The 18,437-nt window shown below is 47.5% G+C and overlaps 1 protein-coding gene across 4 annotated transcripts in view; it reads right to left on the bottom strand.

The window, feature by feature from the left end:
- rc3h2 (ring finger and CCCH-type domains 2) overlaps positions 1–17,175 on the bottom strand; it is a 45,121-nt gene extending 27,946 nt beyond the window's left edge. The window contains exons 1-11 of one of the 4 annotated variants that reach the window (XM_052525956.1): positions 16,816–17,175; positions 9,214–9,536; positions 8,891–9,008; positions 7,413–7,646; positions 6,943–7,118; positions 5,171–5,371; positions 4,690–4,822; positions 4,233–4,351; positions 3,946–4,058; positions 3,148–3,426; positions 209–429 (exon numbers count right to left, since the gene is read on the bottom strand). In XM_052525956.1, the coding sequence (XP_052381916.1) occupies positions 209–429; positions 3,148–3,426; positions 3,946–4,058; positions 4,233–4,351; positions 4,690–4,822; positions 5,171–5,371; positions 6,943–7,118; positions 7,413–7,646; positions 8,891–9,008; positions 9,214–9,444 (1,825 nt within the window). In that variant the 5' untranslated portion in view covers positions 9,445–9,536; positions 16,816–17,175. Of the gene's footprint in view, positions 1–208; positions 430–3,147; positions 3,433–3,945; positions 4,059–4,232; positions 4,352–4,689; positions 4,823–5,170; positions 5,372–6,942; positions 7,119–7,412; positions 7,647–8,890; positions 9,009–9,213; positions 9,537–10,440; positions 10,697–11,823; positions 12,218–16,815 lie in introns of those variants that run through there. The other 3 variants (XM_052525953.1, XM_052525954.1, XM_052525955.1) reach the window with 3 other exon arrangements.
- Positions 17,176–18,437: the final 1,262 nt, after the last annotated feature.

Genomic DNA, 18,437 nt, shown 5'->3' with positions numbered 1-18,437 from the left:
CTTCTATGTTGCGTTCCTTAAAAAGCAATAATAAAAAGTTAGATAGAGTGAAAGAGTGATCAGAGTGAACAGAATGGCAATGCAAATGAGCAGTTTAGCTAAATCCGGCACTATTACCAAGCAGTAACAGAGTTACCTCTGCTCTGGCCTCTGTTAATGAAATGATATAAACACTGTCTCTGAAATGTGGTGCCATGGCTCTACTCACTGGCTGGCTGGTAGGGTTGTGTGTCGTAGGGAGGTCGGGGGTCCTGGTAGTACAGTTCAGAGGACTGAGGCTGGTGGGGAGGAGGCTGGTGAGGGGGTCCTCTCATTAGGAAGTGCCCTTGTTTGGGATGACCAGAGCCACACTCTACCCTAGACCCCGGACCATGGGGAGAAGGAGCTGAGGAGTGGTTGACAGGCGTCTTTGGAGGAGAAACAGTCTTTCTGATAGAGAGAGAGAGAGAGAGAGAGAGAGAGAGAGAGAGAGAGAGAGAGAGAGAGAGAGAGAGAGAGAGAGAGAGAGAGAGAATGTCAAGACTAAAAATACAACAGGTCTTGCTAAATCCAGATGACACATTAAAACCAGCTGACACATTCCACTTTCAGCTTGAACGTTTCATTCTCGTTCAGTGATGAGTCATCGTCATGAATAACAATACACAGTAGGTGAAAGTAGGTGAAACCACAGTCAGTAGGTGAAACCACAGTCAGTAGATGAAACCACAGTCAGTAGGTGAAACCACAGTCAGTAGATGAAACCACAGTCAGTAGGTGAAACCACAGTCAGTAGATGAAACCACAGTCAGTAGGTGAAACCACAGTCAGTAGATGAAACCACAGTCAGTAGGTGAAACCACAGTCAGTAGGTGAAACCACAGTCAGTAGATGAAACCACAGTCAATAGATGAAACCACAGTCAGTAGATGAAACCACAGTCAGTAGGTGAAACCACAGTCAGTAGGTGAAACCACAGTCAGTAGATGAAACCACAATCAGAGGTGAAACCACAGTCAGTAGGTGAAACCACAGTCAGTAGATGAAACCACAATCAGAGGTGAAACCACAGTCAGTAGATGAAACCACAGTCAGTAGATGAAACCACAGTCAGTAGTAGTCAGTAGATGAAACCACAGTCAGTAGATGAAGCCACAGTCAGTAGATGAAACCACAATCAGAGGTGAAACCACAGTCAGTAGATGAAACCACAGTCAGTAGGTGAAACCACAGTCAGTAGATGAAACCACAGTCAGTAGATGAAACCACAGTCAGTAGATGAAACCACAATCAGAGGTGAAACCACAGTCAGTAGATGAAACCACAGTCAGTAGGTGAAACCACAGTCAGTAGATGAAACCACAATCAGAGGTGAAACCACAGTCAGTAGATGAAACCACAGTCAGTAGGTGAAACCACAGTCAGTAGATGAAACCACAATCAGAGGTGAAACCACAGTCAGTAGGTGAAACCACAGTCAGTAGGTGAAACCACAGTCAGTAGATGAAACCACAGTCAGTAGATGAAACCACAGTCAGTAGATGAAACCACAATCAGAGGTGAAACCACAGTCAGTAGATGAAACCACAGTCAGTAGATGAAACCACAATCAGAGGTGAAACCACAGTCAGTAGATGAAACCACAGTCAGTAGGTGAAACCACAGTCAGTAGATGAAACCACAGTCAGTAGATGAAACCACAGTCAGTAGATGAAACCACAGTCAGTAGATGAAACCACAGTCAGTAGATGAAACCACAGTCAGAGGTGAAACCACAGTCAGTAGATGAAACCACAGTCAGTAGGTGAAACCACAGTCAGTAGGTGAAACCACAGTCAGTAGGTGAAACCACAGTCAGTAGATGAAACCACAGTCAGTAGATGAAACCACAGTCAGTAGATGAAACCACAGTCAGTAGATGAAACCACAGTCAGTAGATGAAACCACAGTCAGTAGATGAAACCACAGTCAGTAGATGAAACCACAGTCAGTAGATGAAACCACAGTCAGTAGGTGAAACCACAGTCAGATGAAACCACAGTCAGTAGTGAAACCACAGTCAGTAGATGAAACCACAGTCAGTAGATGAAACCACAGTCAGTAGATGAAACCACAGTCAGTAGATGAAACCACAGTCAGTAGATGAAACCACAGTCAGTAGATGAAACCACAGTCAATAGATGAAACCACAGTCAGTAGATGAAACCACAGTCAGTAGGTGAAACCACAGTCAGTAGGTGAAACCACAGTCAGTAGATGAAACCACAGTCAGTAGGTGAAACCACAGTCAGTAGATGAAACCACAGTCAGTAGATGAAACCACAGTCAGTAGATGAAACCACAGTCAGTAGATGAAACCACAGTCAGTAGATGAAACCACAGTCAGTAGATGAAACCACAGTCAGTAGGTGAAACCACAGTCAGTAGATGAAACCACAGTCAGTAGATGAAACCACAGTCAGTAGGTGAAACCACAGTCAGTAGATGAAACCACAGTCAGTAGATGAAACCACAGTCAGTAGATGAAACCACAGTCAATAGATGAAACCACAGTCAGTAGATGAAACCACAGTCAGTAGATGAAACCACAGTCAATAGATGAAACCACAGTCAGTAGATGAAACCACAGTCAGTAGGTGAAACCACAGTCAGTAGGTGAAACCACAGTCAGTAGATGAAACCACAGTCAGTAGATGAAACCACAGTCAGAGGTGAAACCACAGTCAGTAGATGAAACCAGTCAGAGGTGAAACCACAGTCAGTAGATGAAACCACAGTCAGTAGATGAAGCCACAGTCAGTAGATGAAGCCACAGTCAGTAGATGAAACCACAGTCAGTAGATGAAGCCACAGTCAGTAGGTGAAACCACAGTCAGTAGATGAAGCCACAGTCAGTAGATGAAGCCACAGTCAGTAGGTGAAACCACAGTCAGTAGATGAAGCCACAGTCAGTAGATGAAGCCACAGTCAGTAGATGAAACCACAGTCAGTAGATGAAGCCACAGTCAGTAGGTGAAACCACAGTCAGTAGATGAAGCCACATTCAGTAGATGAAGCCACAGTCAGTAGATGAAACCACAGTCAGTAGATGAAACCACAGTCAGTAGATGAAACCACAGTCAGTAGATGAAGCCACAGTCAGTAAGTGAAAGTATTAAAGTGTCTTACTGTTCCAAGGAGCCAGATGAGGAGCGGCTGGAGCCTGTGAGTCCGTTGGATCCGTTAACAACAGACCTCTCCCTCTTCATCTCCTCCATCATGTTGCCTCCCCTGGGGATGAGATGGGGGTGTGTGGACCCCTCTATTAAGGACCCCGATCCCACCTTGTCTGAGCCCTTCAGTCCCCCAGCGCAGGCCTCCTCTCCTGAGTCGCCCCCCTCACTACCCATACTCCCCTGGGCTAGGGGGAAGGGCCGGCCCACGCCACTGATCTTCTTGTTTCTCATTCTGTATCTTGGAGTGGGGGGGTGAGCGAAAAAGAGAGAGAGTGAGAGGAAGAAAGAGAGGGAGAGAGAAAGAGGGAGAGAGAAAGAGGCAGAGAGAAAGAGAGAGAGGGAGAGAGAGAGGGAGAGAGAAAGAGAGAGTGAGAGGGAATGAGAGAGAAAGAGGGAGAGAGAAAGAGGCAGAGAGAAAGAGAGAGAGGGAGAGAGAAAGAGGCAGAGAGAAAGAGAGAGAGGGAGAGAGAGGGAGAGTGAAAGAGGCAGAGAGAAAGAGAGAGAGAGAGGGAGAGAGAAAGAGGCAGAGAGAAAGAGAGAGAGGGAGAGAGAACGAGGCAGAGAGAAAGAGAGAGAGGGAGAGAGAGAGGGAGAGAGAAAGAGAGAGAGGGAGAGAGAGAGAGAGAGAGGGAGAGAGAAAAAAAAGAGTGTCGTTCGTTTAAACGCTTGTTCACAGGGAAAGCCTTGACAGGAACAGAGAGGTCTATGTCTCATCGTATGCAAATGAGCGTGGCGGTGTTCTCCCGCTCACTTCTCTAGCTCGTCCTGTGTGTGTGCGAAGGTGCAGTTGGATCCTCGGGGACAGCCACCCTGCTGCCGGAGGTCTCGACACATACTGGTCTTGTACTTGCTGTTGGGCTGCGGCTGCATGGGGAAGGGACAGACAAAAAAACAGACAGCATGTCACTCACAACCCTAAACCAGAGAGTTAGTCAAATGCACCGTGGTTTTGTTCAACGGGTGTATTTGGTTGCCATATTCCACAGGTGTCATTAGATGAAAGGGAGGAGCGCGTGCGCGCGCTGTCAGCTCCCGTACCTGTGGTGTCTCGTGGCTCTTCTTACTGAAGTTCTGTGTGAACTCCACCAGGCCGTCGACCATCACCTTCACCGCCAGCACCACGCCCTCCAGCTCGTCCCACGACGGAGACGCCGCGTCTACGCACAACACCCAGGTCAGACGTCAACCCCTTCGCCTAGTTGTTTAACGAATACAATACTGGGCGGCCATAGTGTCTGCGGCGTCTAAACAAACCCACTAAACACACGGGCAGCAGGCGTACAGCACACACCTGTCGCACAGCCCTGTGTCCAGGCACATCAACAAGTCCAGGGAGTCACAGCACGGCGCATCAATCATGTATTACCATATTACCTCTTGTGTCCAGTACTGTAATTTGTGACGGTCTAAACCTGAAGTCAGCTGCCTGGGGGAACCTGCTGGGTTCCCTAGGGGCCCTGACCTCAAAGTTGTGGCTTGATCGCACTGTATCTACCTGGGTTGTGGTCGATGTTGGCCAGTAGTTCCAGGTGTGGTCTGAGGCTGTTCAGGTTGGCAGGGTCTCCTGTTCTCTGTAGAACTATCGTCAGCTCCTGGACACTCTTTGCAAAGGACTCTGGGGACTGGAGCTGGGGGAGTGACCGCCAACCCGAAAGAGAGAGAGACAAAGGGATGCACAGGGATGTATACAGCACACGCACAGCCATTTAGAGTAGCTTGCAGTGAGAAAGCAAGTGCAGTATGTCATAGCAATGCGGCATACGGCGGTGAAATGTTGGGATGACAGAGACGGTTGCCTTGTCAACCGCTGACTGAATGAGGTATTAGTTAGCACGTGAGTCAGGAGGCTGTCCAGTGCCTCTCATCAACTACTGATCTGGAATCTCGTAAGTGGCGAACGGAGGGCTGTGTAGCGGTGATTGACCGATTAGTACGATGAGCGAAGTGACGCAGTGATGGGGACGTAGGGAGCATACCTTGTCAATGATAGACTGCATGTGTGACTTGTGGATGAGGTCTCCGTAGAGCAGGGAAGACCACTGCTCAGGTGAGATACGGAGCCCCGCCTCCATGGCGATGTGGACGATCTGGGCGTCGTGCTCGCGGCGCAGGGCCTCGTAGGTACGGAACTCCTCCTTTAGCTGCATCAGCGACGAGTCCTCGTCACGCTTGGTCACCTGGGAGGGGGAGGGACGGGGAGGGACGGGGATGGAGGAGAGGAGGGGAGAGGGAGAGGTCATACAGTTAAGAGACTGTGATATTGCTCAGAGAAAAACATCCAGCCAGCCTAGATGTCATTGCGTCCCTCTCATTTGACTGGGAGACATTTGCGTGGTGTCCTCAGACTTGAAACTCAAAACTCAGATCAGGTGTGAGAAACAGAGTTCCCCCCACTCAGAATCTGCCCTATGAGTAATCATCACAAGACACCAGAAATCAAAAAGTGTGTGAGGATGTTAATAAATGTGTGTGTATCTCTATCTTAGGACCTTTGCCGCTAAAACAGACCTGTGTCTGTCTATTTGACTGTCTGTGTCTGTCTGACTGTCTGTGTCTGCATATCTGTGTCTGTCTGTCTGACTATCTGTCTGCCTATCTGACTGTCTGTCTGTCTGTCCTTGTCTGTCTGACTGTCTGTCCTTGTCTGTCTGACTGTCTGTCCTTGTCTGTCTGACTGTCTGTGTCTGTATGTCTGTCTGTCTGACTCTCTGTGTCTGTCTGTGTCTGCCTGACTGTCTGTCTGCCTGTCTGTGTCTGCCTGTGTCTTTCTGACTGTCTGTGTCTGTCTGTCTGACTGACTGTATCTGTCTGTGCCTGTCTGACTGTCTGTGTCTGTATGACTGTCTGTGACTGTCTGTCTGACTGTCTGTGTCTGTATGACTGTCTGTGTCTGCCTGTCTGCCTGTCTGTGTCTGTCTGTCTGTGTGATTGTCTGTGTCTTTCTGTATGACTGTCTGTGTCTGTCTGTATGACTGTCTGTGTCTGTCTGTGTGACTGTCTGTGTCTTTCTGTATGACTGTCTGTGTCTGTCTGCATGACTGTCTGTGTCTGTCTGTCGCACACACACACACACACACACACACACACACACACACACACACACACACACACACACACACACACACACACACACACACACACACACACACACACACACACACACACACACACACACACACACACACACACTTCCTCATCACCAGCAGACTGTTTCGTTCCATCCCTTGTTTTCAGACATCTATTGAGTATGTAGAGGACCATTTTGAGTTGTATGTGATTCCATTCCCAGCTAATTGGCTATATTGGCTACGGACATCTACACCAAAGATCAGATTTTGAAATCTCCCGGAGAGATTCAGCAACACCATCTGTGCACATGGTAAGTGACACTCAGAAGCTTTTTCCACTGCTGGGCATCATAAGTGCAAGGGGGCAGAAAATGGCAGACAGAGTCGCTCTTCCGTAAGAGTCGTTCAAATGTGATTGGTGGTACAGCATAGTGTGTATTGATATCTACAGCAGTGTTGTAAGTAAGATAAAGGGATCATTTTAGAGCACTTTGGTGAAACCACTGAATCAGTGTCCTTTTTATTACCCCTATATTGTGTGTGCGTGGGTGTGTATCTGTGTGTGTGTGTGTGTGCGTGTGTGTGTCTATGTGTGCGTGTGTGCACATGCGTGCGCGTGAGAGCAAACATTGCCCACAATGTACAACATAATATACAATACAACACAAAATATGTCTTACCTTAAAGCAGGAGGCTCTGTAGAGCAGCTGGACCACATGTCCGACGGAGGTCTTGGAGGCCTGAGGGAACCTAGCCTCCAGTTTCTGGACCACAAACAGCACCAGTACCTTCCTGGACAAAGCTGAGCCGTCCTCTAGGGCCAGCAACACCAGCTTTAGAGCGTCCTCCTGCATCGCTGGAGGACAGTACAGACAGCTTTCATTATACACACACACACACGACGTAGTACTGTAGTGGTCGAAACGCAAGAGATCTGCTAGTACACACTAGTACATAATGCCTGATACATCGCGATAATGTCACTACAGTCATCACACGCCAGTCTCTATGAGGTTCAACAGCCTCTAGAAAACAGTACGGCTATAACTTATTCACAAAACACATCAGTTCATCATGTGATTGACAGGTGTATTATCCTATCATCATCAGTTGGTATGATTGACAGGTGTGTTATCCAGTCACCACCCACCAGGCCCCAGGAACTGGCATCCCCGTGCCCTGACGGCGGCCCACAGATTGGCAGAGAGCTGCTGTGGGTTCTGGTGCTGCAGGATGAGCTCTGTGACGGTACGTTCCCCTAGCGACCGGCCCGCCCGCACCGCACGTACCCGCCCCTCCTCTTCCACCAGCTGGCAGTTGACCAGTGTCACCAGCTTCCTCTGCATGGGTCGACTGAGCGCGCTCGGACTGAGTGTCACCACACCTGCATGGTGGAGAGAGGGGAGAGGTCAAAGGTCAGAAGACAGGTCCTGCACACACTGAAATACCAGCCTGGTCCTGGATCTGTTTGTGTTGCCTTGCCAATCGATCAATCATCCGATGTCACAAAGTGCTATACAGAAACCCAAACAGATCTGGGACCAGGCTAATTAAATACTACCACAGAGACAGCTCACTGCCACACTCAGTTATTGTTTTCCAGAGCGACAGGTTAATTATAGTCGAAAACGAGTCTGTATGGGGACGGAGAAACGGTAGGTTGCTATATTTCTGTAGTAAATGTCTCATAGCAGGCCAGAGTGATGAAAACAGTGTCTTAAAACACTTTATCACAGACGACCTCAGTCACCTCTCCATTTCTGTGATCATCACAAAAACAGTTGACAGAGCCTCTGAGCAGTTTAACTGCACCTCTCAGCTCGCAAGCAGAGAGCTTTCCAGGTGAATTACACCCAATAAGCAGACCACTTCGGCACGACAATTGGCTTTTAAAAGCTCTCAAGGGTTCCTGCCCGTCTCACACATCGCTTTATGGGTCCTAGGAGAGGGATTTCCCATCCTCCGTCAGGCAATAATTGCTACAGATAATCTAGTCTACAATACGCGGCATATCTGTGAATGAGACGTAATCAAGTCTATGCTGAATATGAATTGACCTGCAGGGGAGCCAAGGGACAAAGTGGCGGAAGATAAAGTGATATTATTAGTTAAACTTTTTTCTTCTTTTTTTTTTACATTTTGCCAATTAACTTTTTTCTTGTCTAATCTAATCTTGTCACCTAATTCAATGATTCCTATGAAACGACTGTAGCTGAAACTACTTTCGACACGGCTCATTACATTTCCTTTTGATATAATGTGCGGCATCTGGCTTTGTGCTGGTGTGGGGGGCCCAGGTTCCGCATCGCCTTACAGAGTGGATAGGTTTCCGGGTTGAAGCCTGAGTGTCGCTGCTTTTGACATGCTCTGACACAAACGTTCCCACCACATTAAACTCAGACCCTGAGAATAACAGGAAATGCTGTGTTCCTCCACACACACACACACACACACACACACACACACACACACACACACACACACACACACACACACACACACACACACACACACACACACACACACACACACACACACACACACACACACACACACACACACACACACACACACACACACACACACACACACACACACATTTATCAACACAGCTCTATGCTCTGGTACCTTTTCCTCCACTGATGGGTTTGAGATAGAGAGCCAGCTCCTCCACACACACCCGGCACACCTCATAGTGCTCTAACTCCACAGCACTGCTCAGAGTCACAGGCTGGGACTCCAGGACCTGGGAACATACCACAAACGCAACAACAAGTCCTCATCATTATCACCATTGTCATCAACCTTGTCATTGTAATCATCATGACCATTGTCATCACTGTTGTTATCGTCACTAATATCATTATCGTCATCATTGTCGTCATCATCATCATCATCATCATCATCATCAGAAGAAGAACAGCAGCAACAACAACATGTGCTGCACCCACCTGAGCTCCCACCAGCTGTAGCAGGGCACAGTTGACAGGCAGGAGGTCGATGTCAGTGCTGATGGCTGTCTGGTCGAAGGGGCAGGCCTTGCGGTGCAGCTTGTGCAGACAGGTCTTACACACGGTGTGCGAGCAGCCCAGACTGATGGGCTTGTGGCCATTGCTGTCAAACTCATTGTAGCAGATGGGGCAGGAGAGGAACTCTGTCCATTGGGCTGCCTGCACTGGCATCCTGCTGCCTGTCCTGCCTGCTGTCACCTCTGGAGGGTGGTGTCTCACTCAGGGGGATCGCATGCCACCACGCTCCGACAGCTCAATGACAACTGGTGGAGAAGAAGAAAGAAAGTAGGTCAGAGTGCAGGTCAGCAGCAGACCGGTCATCGCCAGAGAGACCATGCGCTCCTTGTATTCTCCATAGAGCAAGATTTGTAGTCCTGCACTAGGCTTTTAATCTGTGTCTGGAGAACTGGCCTGTCATGTTTTCGTTTTTTGTTGTTGTTGTCTTCTATTGCCTTCCAAAAACCACAGGTGCAAACTGCTCGGGTGAAATGCGCGATAAACCTGGCACCCAGTGGCTTAAGAAGCCTTAGCCGTTTCACAATCAGAATCTTGGAAGAGAAAGGAGAGTGGTGGGTGGCAATCTCTCCACGCTTTCTTTCTCCCCCCTCTATTTCCCTCCCTTCTATCCCCCCTGCCGGTGTACAAACACCCCTCTCCTCCACTACCATTAGTAAGGGAGGTGGTTTACTGAACCACGCTCGCACGAGAAGTTACCTTGTCCCGAGACCTGAAGACTGCGTTAACTTCCAGGTCTAAATGCATAGGTTTTTAGCTCAGTGGGCTAACACTTAGGGAAAACAGGAGACCCGAGATTTGAACCCCAGTTGGTAAAACACCCTTAACCCAACCCTTTTCTTTTTGTTGGCCCATCCCCACCCTCTCTCTGATACCATCCTTGCCAGTCCATCATGCCTCCTCCTAGGTTAGTGTGGAGAGGCCTTTTTGGGCTGGCTACTGACCCTGGAGGTGACCTGCCCTGGCATTGTCCTATCAGTCTGATTTATACACCGACTGAGTACAAGGTCAGATTTACACACCCTCTCTCTCTCTCTCTCTCTCTCTGCACGCCGTCACAGAGCACAGGATTATAAATACTTTTGAGTGAAATTCAAGACAGCAACAGGATGGTCACAGAGGGCGACACAGAGATAGAGAGAACCTGCTCACACTGCCAGTTGGTTCAGCATAATCACCACAGGTGATGATTTTCATTTGTATTCGGTTCCCCATTAGCCGTTGAAGAAGCAGCAGCTATTCTTCCTGGGGTCCACACAGGGAACAACAAATAACACCACGAACAAAGAACAACATGACCGCAAGAAGAAGGAAGAGAAAAGAAAGAAAAAGAAAGAAATGAATCATTCTGATTCTAAGTGTAGAGTGTGTGTGTGTGTGTGTGTGTGTGTGTGTGTGTGTGTGTGTGTGTGTGTGTGTGTGTGTGTGTGTGTGTGTGTGTGTGTGTGTGTGTGTGTGTGTGTGTGTGTGTGTGTGTGTGTGTGTGTGTGTGTGTGTGTGTGTGTCTTCACAGTCCACTTTGTTCCTTGAGGTGTTGTTTCATCTTTTGGGGGGGGGTCAACTGATTTTATCGCTTGCCTGAGTTACCTGAGGTGGAAGAGAATTCCCATGAATAAAGTCAGTGCTCTTTGCCGTACTGGGCATCACCAAGCCTCTGTTCTCGACTTGGGGACAGTACAGAGACCCCTGATTGTGTGTCTTGTAGGGTTTGTATGGATCGTTGTTGTTGTCGTTTAGATGTAAGTACTTTCAGCACGTCAATACTTCTTTCAAAGACCAGCAACGATGCAGTCAATCTCTCCTGGTGATCTGGCCAATAAGCAAGTCTGCAAGCCTTTAGATCAGGGGTCTGCAAATCTTAACCCTGGCTTCTGTTCTACCTGATCATTCATTCCACCCACCTGATTTCCCAGGTCTAAATCAGTCCCAGATTAGAGGGAAATAATTCAACTGTACCATATCCAAGCAGCAACAGCACAGGGAGCCACGACTTAGCTTCCCTGCATGCAACAGCTGCATAGACAGACAGACAGACAGGCAGGCAGGCAGCTGCTAGTTGGAACCAACTGCACCACCATACCCACCCCTCACCCCATTCATGGCATGAAGAAGTTGCATCAGGCTGGCTTAAAGCTGGCTCTACCAGGGGTAACCTGTATAGTCTTCTTGCTGTCTTGCAAAAAGACATCACAGGTTATGCAACAGAAGAACGCACTGCTGTTCACAATCAATCATTGTGCAGAGACAGAGGGAGTCGCCATGCATATTGACCCTGAAGGACAGGTTCTGCGAGGAAACTGTTCAATTCAAAAATGAAACGTTGCATAAATGACACGCGTGCCTACAATTCTATCTGGGCTAGTAAAATATCAAGCTCTTCAAGCATCTAAATGGGATAAACACTTGGGACAGTTTTGCATTGATATACTCTGCAGAACAAAACGCAAGTAACTTGTTCAAGTAAATAAAACCACTTTGTTTAAGTGTGCAAGTTATGATCCCGCATTCAACTACTTTTCCCGCAAAATTACGCACCATCCAAGCGTCCAAGGGAGCGATGTGTCCACATTGCCTCTGCCGCGTGGACAGCTCCGTGCTGATCTTGCGTGTCATGTTTCCGCGAGGGCGCTGATCCTGAATATTAACGCCACGAGCTTCACGCAACAGTTGAGCTCGGCCACTGGCTCACGGACCAAAGTGAAAATGCATGTGACAACAAAACGTGTAAAGGCTACAGGGGGAAGTTTTTTCGCGCTTAAGTTAGATGCGGTGAAGTCACTGGGCGGGAAACCATAAATATCATTTGAACCACAGTGAGTGAGTCAGTGTCACGTTGAAACCACCTGTTCCTGACTGTAAACTATAGAGGACATCCTGTTTTTCGTGGTGCCCCGAACATGTTAACCGTCTCCTTGTGATACACAGTCTCGTATAATCGGTAATCCCCCCACACACACACACAAAGTCTTCCACAAAAAGATACAATGTAACATTTAGCTGTACACATTTGGCTCTACACATTTGGTCCCTCACATTTGGCTCTACACATTTGGCTCTACACATTTGGCTCTACACATTTGGCCCCACACATTTGGCTCTACACATTTGGCTCTACACATTTGGCCCCTCACATTTGGCTCTACACATTTGGCCCCACACATTTGGCTCTCCCAACACATATGCCCCAGTCAGTCCTCGCATGCCGCCTGTAGAGTTCTATGTTGGCTCTTGAAACGTACCCAACATGCCTCACAAGAGAACAGCATGTCTTCTATAATCTAAAAGACTGCCTGTTATTCTAAACGGACATCATGCTGATGGACAGGCCCTTATGTTAGCCAGCCGGTTGGTCCCCACCCCTACTCTTCTACCGCCCTCCAAGAACCTGAACCCTTGGAATGCTAGGAGCAGCGAAGACTGAAGGTTGATCCTGACGGACTGGTGCTTAACATTACAGCATCCCGACCCCAGAGTTAGAACAACGTGTTCTAGACCTTCTCAACCTTTTTCCGGTTACTGTACCACCAACTGAATTCTGCTCTGCCCGGAGTACCCCTGAAGTAACCCCTCATGCATTTGACCAATAAGCCTATGTTCTGAGTCTTCTGGAGTACCCCCTGTGGACAGGCCAGGTACCCCCTGTGGACAGGCCAGGTACCCAAAGGTGTCCAGGTACACCTGGTTTGGAACAACTGTTCTAGACAGTGGTGGAAAAAGTACCCAACTGTCATACTTGAGTAAAAGTAAAGAGATGCCTTAATAGAAAATGACTCAAGTAAAAATAAGTCACCTAGTGAAATACTACTTGAGTAAGTCTATATTTGGTTAAAAAATATATAAATAATTTACAATAATTTACAAACAAAGCATATGTGTTTAGTGAGTCCGCCAGATCAGAGGCAGTAGGGATGACCAGGGATGTTCTCTGTTTAGTGAGTCCGCCAGATCAGAGGCAGTAGGGATAACCAGGGATGTTCTCTGTTTAGTGAGTCCGCCAGATCAGAGGCAGTAGGGATGACCAGGGATGTTCTCTGTTTAGTGAGTCCGCCAGATCAGAGGCAGTAGGGATGACCAGGGATGTTCTCTGTTTAGTGAGTCCGCCAGATCAGAGGCAGTAGGGATGACCAGGGATGTTCTCTGTTTAGTGAGTCCGCCAGATCAGAGGCAGTAGGGATGACCAGGGATGTTCTCTGTTTAGTGAGTCCGCCAGATCAGAGGCAGTAGGGATGACCAGGGATGTTCTCTGTTTAGTGAGTCCGCCAGATCAGAGGCAGTAGGGATGACCAGGGATGTTCTCTGTTTAGTGAGTCCGCCAGATCAGAGGCAGTAGGGATGACCAGGGATGTTCTCTGTTTAGTGAGTCCGCCAGATCAGAGGCAGTAGGGATGACCGGGGATGTTCTCTGTTTAGTGAGTCCGCCAGATCAGAGGCAGTAGGGATGACCGGGGATGTTCTCTGTTTAGTGAGTCCGCCAGATCAGAGGCAGTAGGGATGACCAGGGATGTTCTCTGTTTAGTGAGTCCGCCAGATCAGAGGCAGTAGGGATGACCAGGGATGTTCTCTGTTTAGTGAGTCCGCCAGATCAGAGGCAGTAGGGATGACCAGGGATGTTCTCTGTTTAGTGAGTCCGCCAGATCAGAGGCAGTAGGGATGACCAGGGATGTTCTCTGTTTAGTGAGTCCGCCAGATCAGAGGCAGTAGGGATGACCAGGGATGTTCTCTGTTTAGTGAGTCCGCCAGATCAGAGGCAGTAGGGATGACCAGGGATGTTCTCTGTTTAGTGAGTCCGTCAGATCAGAGGCAGTAGGGATGACCAGGGATGTTCTCTGTTTAGTGAGTCCGCCAGATCAGAGGCAGTAGGGATGACCAGGGATGTTCTCTGTTTAGTGAGTCCGTCAGATCAGAGGCAGTAGGGATGACCAGGGATGTTCTCTGTTTAGTGAGTCCGTCAGATCAGAGGCAGTAGGGATGACCAGGGATGTTCTCTGTTTAGTGAGTCCGCCAGATCAGAGGCAGTAGGGATGACCAGGGATGTTCTCTGTTTAGTGAGTCCGTCAGATCAGAGGCAGTAGGGATGACCAGGGATGTTCTCTGTTTAGTGAGTCCGCCAGATCAGAGGCAGTAGGGATGACCAGGGATGTTCTCTGTTTAGTGAGTCCGTCAGATCAGAGGCAGTAGGGATGACCAGGGATGTTCTCTGTTTAGTGAGTCCGCCAGATCAGAGGCAGTAGGGATGACCAGGGATGTTCTCTGTTTAGTGAGTCCACCAGATCAGAGGCAGTAGGGATGACCAGGGATGTTCTCTGTTTAGTGAGTCCTCCAGATCAGAGGCAGTAGGGATGACCAGGGATGTTCTCTGTTTAGTGAGTCCACCAGATCAGAGGCAGTAGGGATGACCAGGGATGTTCTCTGTTTAGTGAGTCCGCCAGATCAGAGGCAGTAGGGATGACCAGGGATGTTCTCTGTTTAGTGAGTCCGTCAGATCAGAGGCAGTAGGGATGACCAGGGATGTTCAATTGATAAGTGTGTGAATTTGACTATTTTCCTGTCCTGCTAAGAATTCAAAATGTAACAAGTACCTTTGTGTATGTGTTCAAGTAAGAGAGAGATAGAGAGAGAGAGAGAGAGAGAGAGAGAGAGAGAGAGAGAGAGAGAGTGTGTGTGTGTGTGTGTGCGTGCGTGTGTACATTTGTGTGTGTGTGTGTGTGTGTGTGTGTGTGTGTGTGTGTGTGTGTGTGTGTGTGTGTGTGTGTGTGTGTGTGTGTGTGTGTGTGTGTGTGTGTGTGTGTGTGTGTGTGTGTGTGGTGCGTGCGTGCGTGCGTGCGTGCGTGCATTCGTGTGTGTGAGTGAGCTCGCCTGTGTTTTGAAGGGGGCTATTCTCTTGCAAAGAGGACAGCTGGGCCTTGTCCTGCACAAGTCAACCCTGCTGTTCCAGACATGGCCTTAGGACACCAGTCTCCCCATCACTCTACCAACAAGGCCCTCGGAATACAGTACAATACAGTACATTACAACCGGTGACAGGGCTGAAATTTCATAAAAACATCTCTGTGGCAGGGCAAATGAAATACAGAATACGAAACATGGAATACGGAATACTGAGAGTGTGCTTCAATAAAATGAGTCACAGTCATTTAACGTCTGTTTGAGCCATGAAACAAGACAGCCACAAGCCTAATCCCTATTCAATCACTACCCCCTTAATGAGTTCAACACTATATTCCCCTGGGTGACGTAGCTTGGTCATTGCTCTGAACCCGTCATCAGAGAAATAGAATCAAAACAAAGTGTTTGTAGAAAAAACAACAACTAGCACGTCTATGATCTATCCTGTTGCCTTGTCACTTTATCCCAACCTGCCTATATGTACACATCTACCTCAATTACTCGTACCGCTGCACATTGACTTAGTACGGGTGCTCCCTGTATATAGCCGGGATATTTTTACTCTTCGCTGTTTTTTGTTATTCACTGTGTATTTACTCCTCATGTCACTCTTTCCATTTTTTTTTTTTATTTCCTCATCTTTAACTCTGCGTTTGTTGAAAAAGGACGCGCGTGTCAGCGTTTCACTGTTAGCCTACAACCTGTTGTTTACAAAGCAAGTGACAAATAGCGTTGGATGTTATTTTGACTTTGTTTCCTCCTTCCTGTGTTGAAGAATTAACAACACTGTTTATTTCCTCTGGCTGTTTATCCGTTTGGATTTCTATTCAGTCATTGTTTCACAACTTCATTGGGAGAGGGACTTTCAAACATATTCCATATCCCAGGGTTAACATAAGAGTATTATATTCCATTCGATTAACCATTTGAAATGACCATCTTAAAAATAAGACAACTGCAGTACTCTGTAAAACACAACTAGAAGTGTAACTTTACAATAGTCGGGCCTAGTGATATTAGGCCCGGGGAACATTATAGGCTGTACATCGGGATGTATTTACCTTGATTTCAAAATGCCTTTTGCGTATTCACTCTGGCATAGATAGGCTACAGGTGGCACTGGCACATGTCACTCCTGAGAGATCTAACTGTACACTGAAGTAGGTGCCACAGTCATTCTTGGAGTGTGCATTTTGTTTTGCAACTTCACTGAACAGCCTCTTTGTGTAAAACTGTCTAACATTACCTGTTACACTGATGCCTCTGTGCAAAGGAGCCTAATGTAATAATAGGCTAGGCCTAATGGCAATTTTGACCATTTTGACAATGCCAATTTTGAAGACAATTGTTCTTAGTAGGTTTCCATTCCTGACTGTATATAGGACTATATGCAAAAAAAAAAAAATTGAAATAGATCTATCATGATGAAATCGTGCATGGCTCCTAAATGTAGTAATGGTACCCCATAATAAATGATCTGCCTGCAGATATTAAGTAGGAATGTGAACAGTTGCCAACTACTAAAACTGTGTATGGACTCGATTATCATCGGGTGCCACAAACGGTCTGGCAGCATGCAACACCTCTAAAAATCATAATTGGGACAACGAGCTGAAAGTCGCGCCTCTCTCTGTCACTCACCTTAGGCACTGTAACGGAGTACTATAATAATCATATTTTTATCCTCCAAGAGAGCAAACGGAAAAGATCTTCATCAGTTGCAATGGAACCTTAGCAATCAAACCAATAATATAGACCCCGTATTTAAAATATCCTTTCAGCACATCAATTTACTGCTGTTTGCTCCAATTTCTGTATTCATTCCCAGCCTATGCGACATGTTCGCTCAAAGGTACGCTCCCTCGGTTTGACAACTGGCTCGAACGATCGTGTTTCTACTGTATCACTCCGCTTCCAGTTTTTGAACTGCGTGCCTTGGGCAGGCGCGTATTGATCAACAGGAGAGTGTTTTGTGGTAAAACGAGCAGTACAAAATAATATATAATCCAATTTCACCTCGAAACCTTGTTTATAATGGTTGTGCGTATGTGGTACTATTTTCATGTTATGGGCAAGGATAAAGACGTAAAGGGGCAAAGCCGGAACAAGCCGCTTTTCGAGGCGTGGGCTGCATCGTTTTTAAAGAGACAGAGGATGCGATAAGACCGCTAGACGCAATGCTCCAAGCATGTTTTGGCCCTATAATGGCAACCCCCTATCGAATTGACTGTCTCCACTTGCTTAATTAAGTTTTAATCTCATTGGTCTAATAGTATAATCTAATGCAAGATAAGCCACTTAACTTGAAGATAAAGAAAAACTGCAGTGTATCTAGAATGTTCTAGCATTCTGTAATACATCTGCTATTAAGCTACTGTGTAATAACAGAATAGAATAATGAATCCACCTGTAACAACCCTAATGAGCATCTTGAGTGATTTACTGGGATCTCGGCTTTGGCACCGATTGTAGTAGTGCTGTAGAAATGGCAGAAACGTGGTTCAGAGGATGGAGAACCAAAGGCTCGATGCTCCCCTCTCCCCTCTCCCCTCTCCCCTCTCCCCTCTCCTCTCTCTCCTCCGTTCCTCATTCATAATGAAAGGGTCTTAAACAGCACTTTACACACACACACACACGCACGCACGCACGCACACACACACACACACACACACACACACACACACACACACACACACACACACGCTACTCCCTTTTTACAGTCACTCTGTGTCCCTCACTGAGGGGACCCTGAGGATTAGAGAAGTGTTGGGTTGCACTGAGCTGAGTGTGTTGGACATTTCTGGAGCAAAGGGATAAAAGAGAAAGAGAAGAGAGTGACAGAGAGAGAGAAAGAAGGGAGGGGAGAGGGAGAGAAAGAGAATAGAGTGACAGAGAGAGAGAAAGAAGGGAGGGGAGAGGGAGAGAAAGAGAAGAGAGTGACAGAGAGAGAGAAAGAAGGGAGGGGAGAGGGAGAGAAAGAAGGGAGGGGAGAGGGAGAGAAAGATAAGAGAGTGACAGAGAGAGAGAAAGAAGGGAGGGGAGAGGGAGAGAAAGAGAAGAGAGTGACAGAGAGAGAGAAAGAAGGGAGGGGAGAGGGAGAGAAAGATAAGAGAGTGACAGAGAGAGAGAAAGAAGGGAGGGGAGAGGGAGAGAAAGAGAAGAGAGTGACAGAGAGAGAGAAAGAAGGGAGGGGAGAGGGAGAGAAAGAGAAGAGAGTGACCGAGAGAGAGAAAGAAGGGAGGGGAGAGAGAGAGAAAGAGAAG

The sequence above is a fragment of the Oncorhynchus keta genome, chromosome 9 (genome assembly GCF_023373465.1).
Source record: "Oncorhynchus keta strain PuntledgeMale-10-30-2019 chromosome 9, Oket_V2, whole genome shotgun sequence".
Taxonomy (NCBI): Eukaryota; Metazoa; Chordata; class Actinopteri; order Salmoniformes; family Salmonidae; genus Oncorhynchus; species Oncorhynchus keta.
The sequence above is the reverse complement of the archived record's forward strand: the minus strand, read 5'-3'. Positions and strand labels throughout refer to the sequence as shown.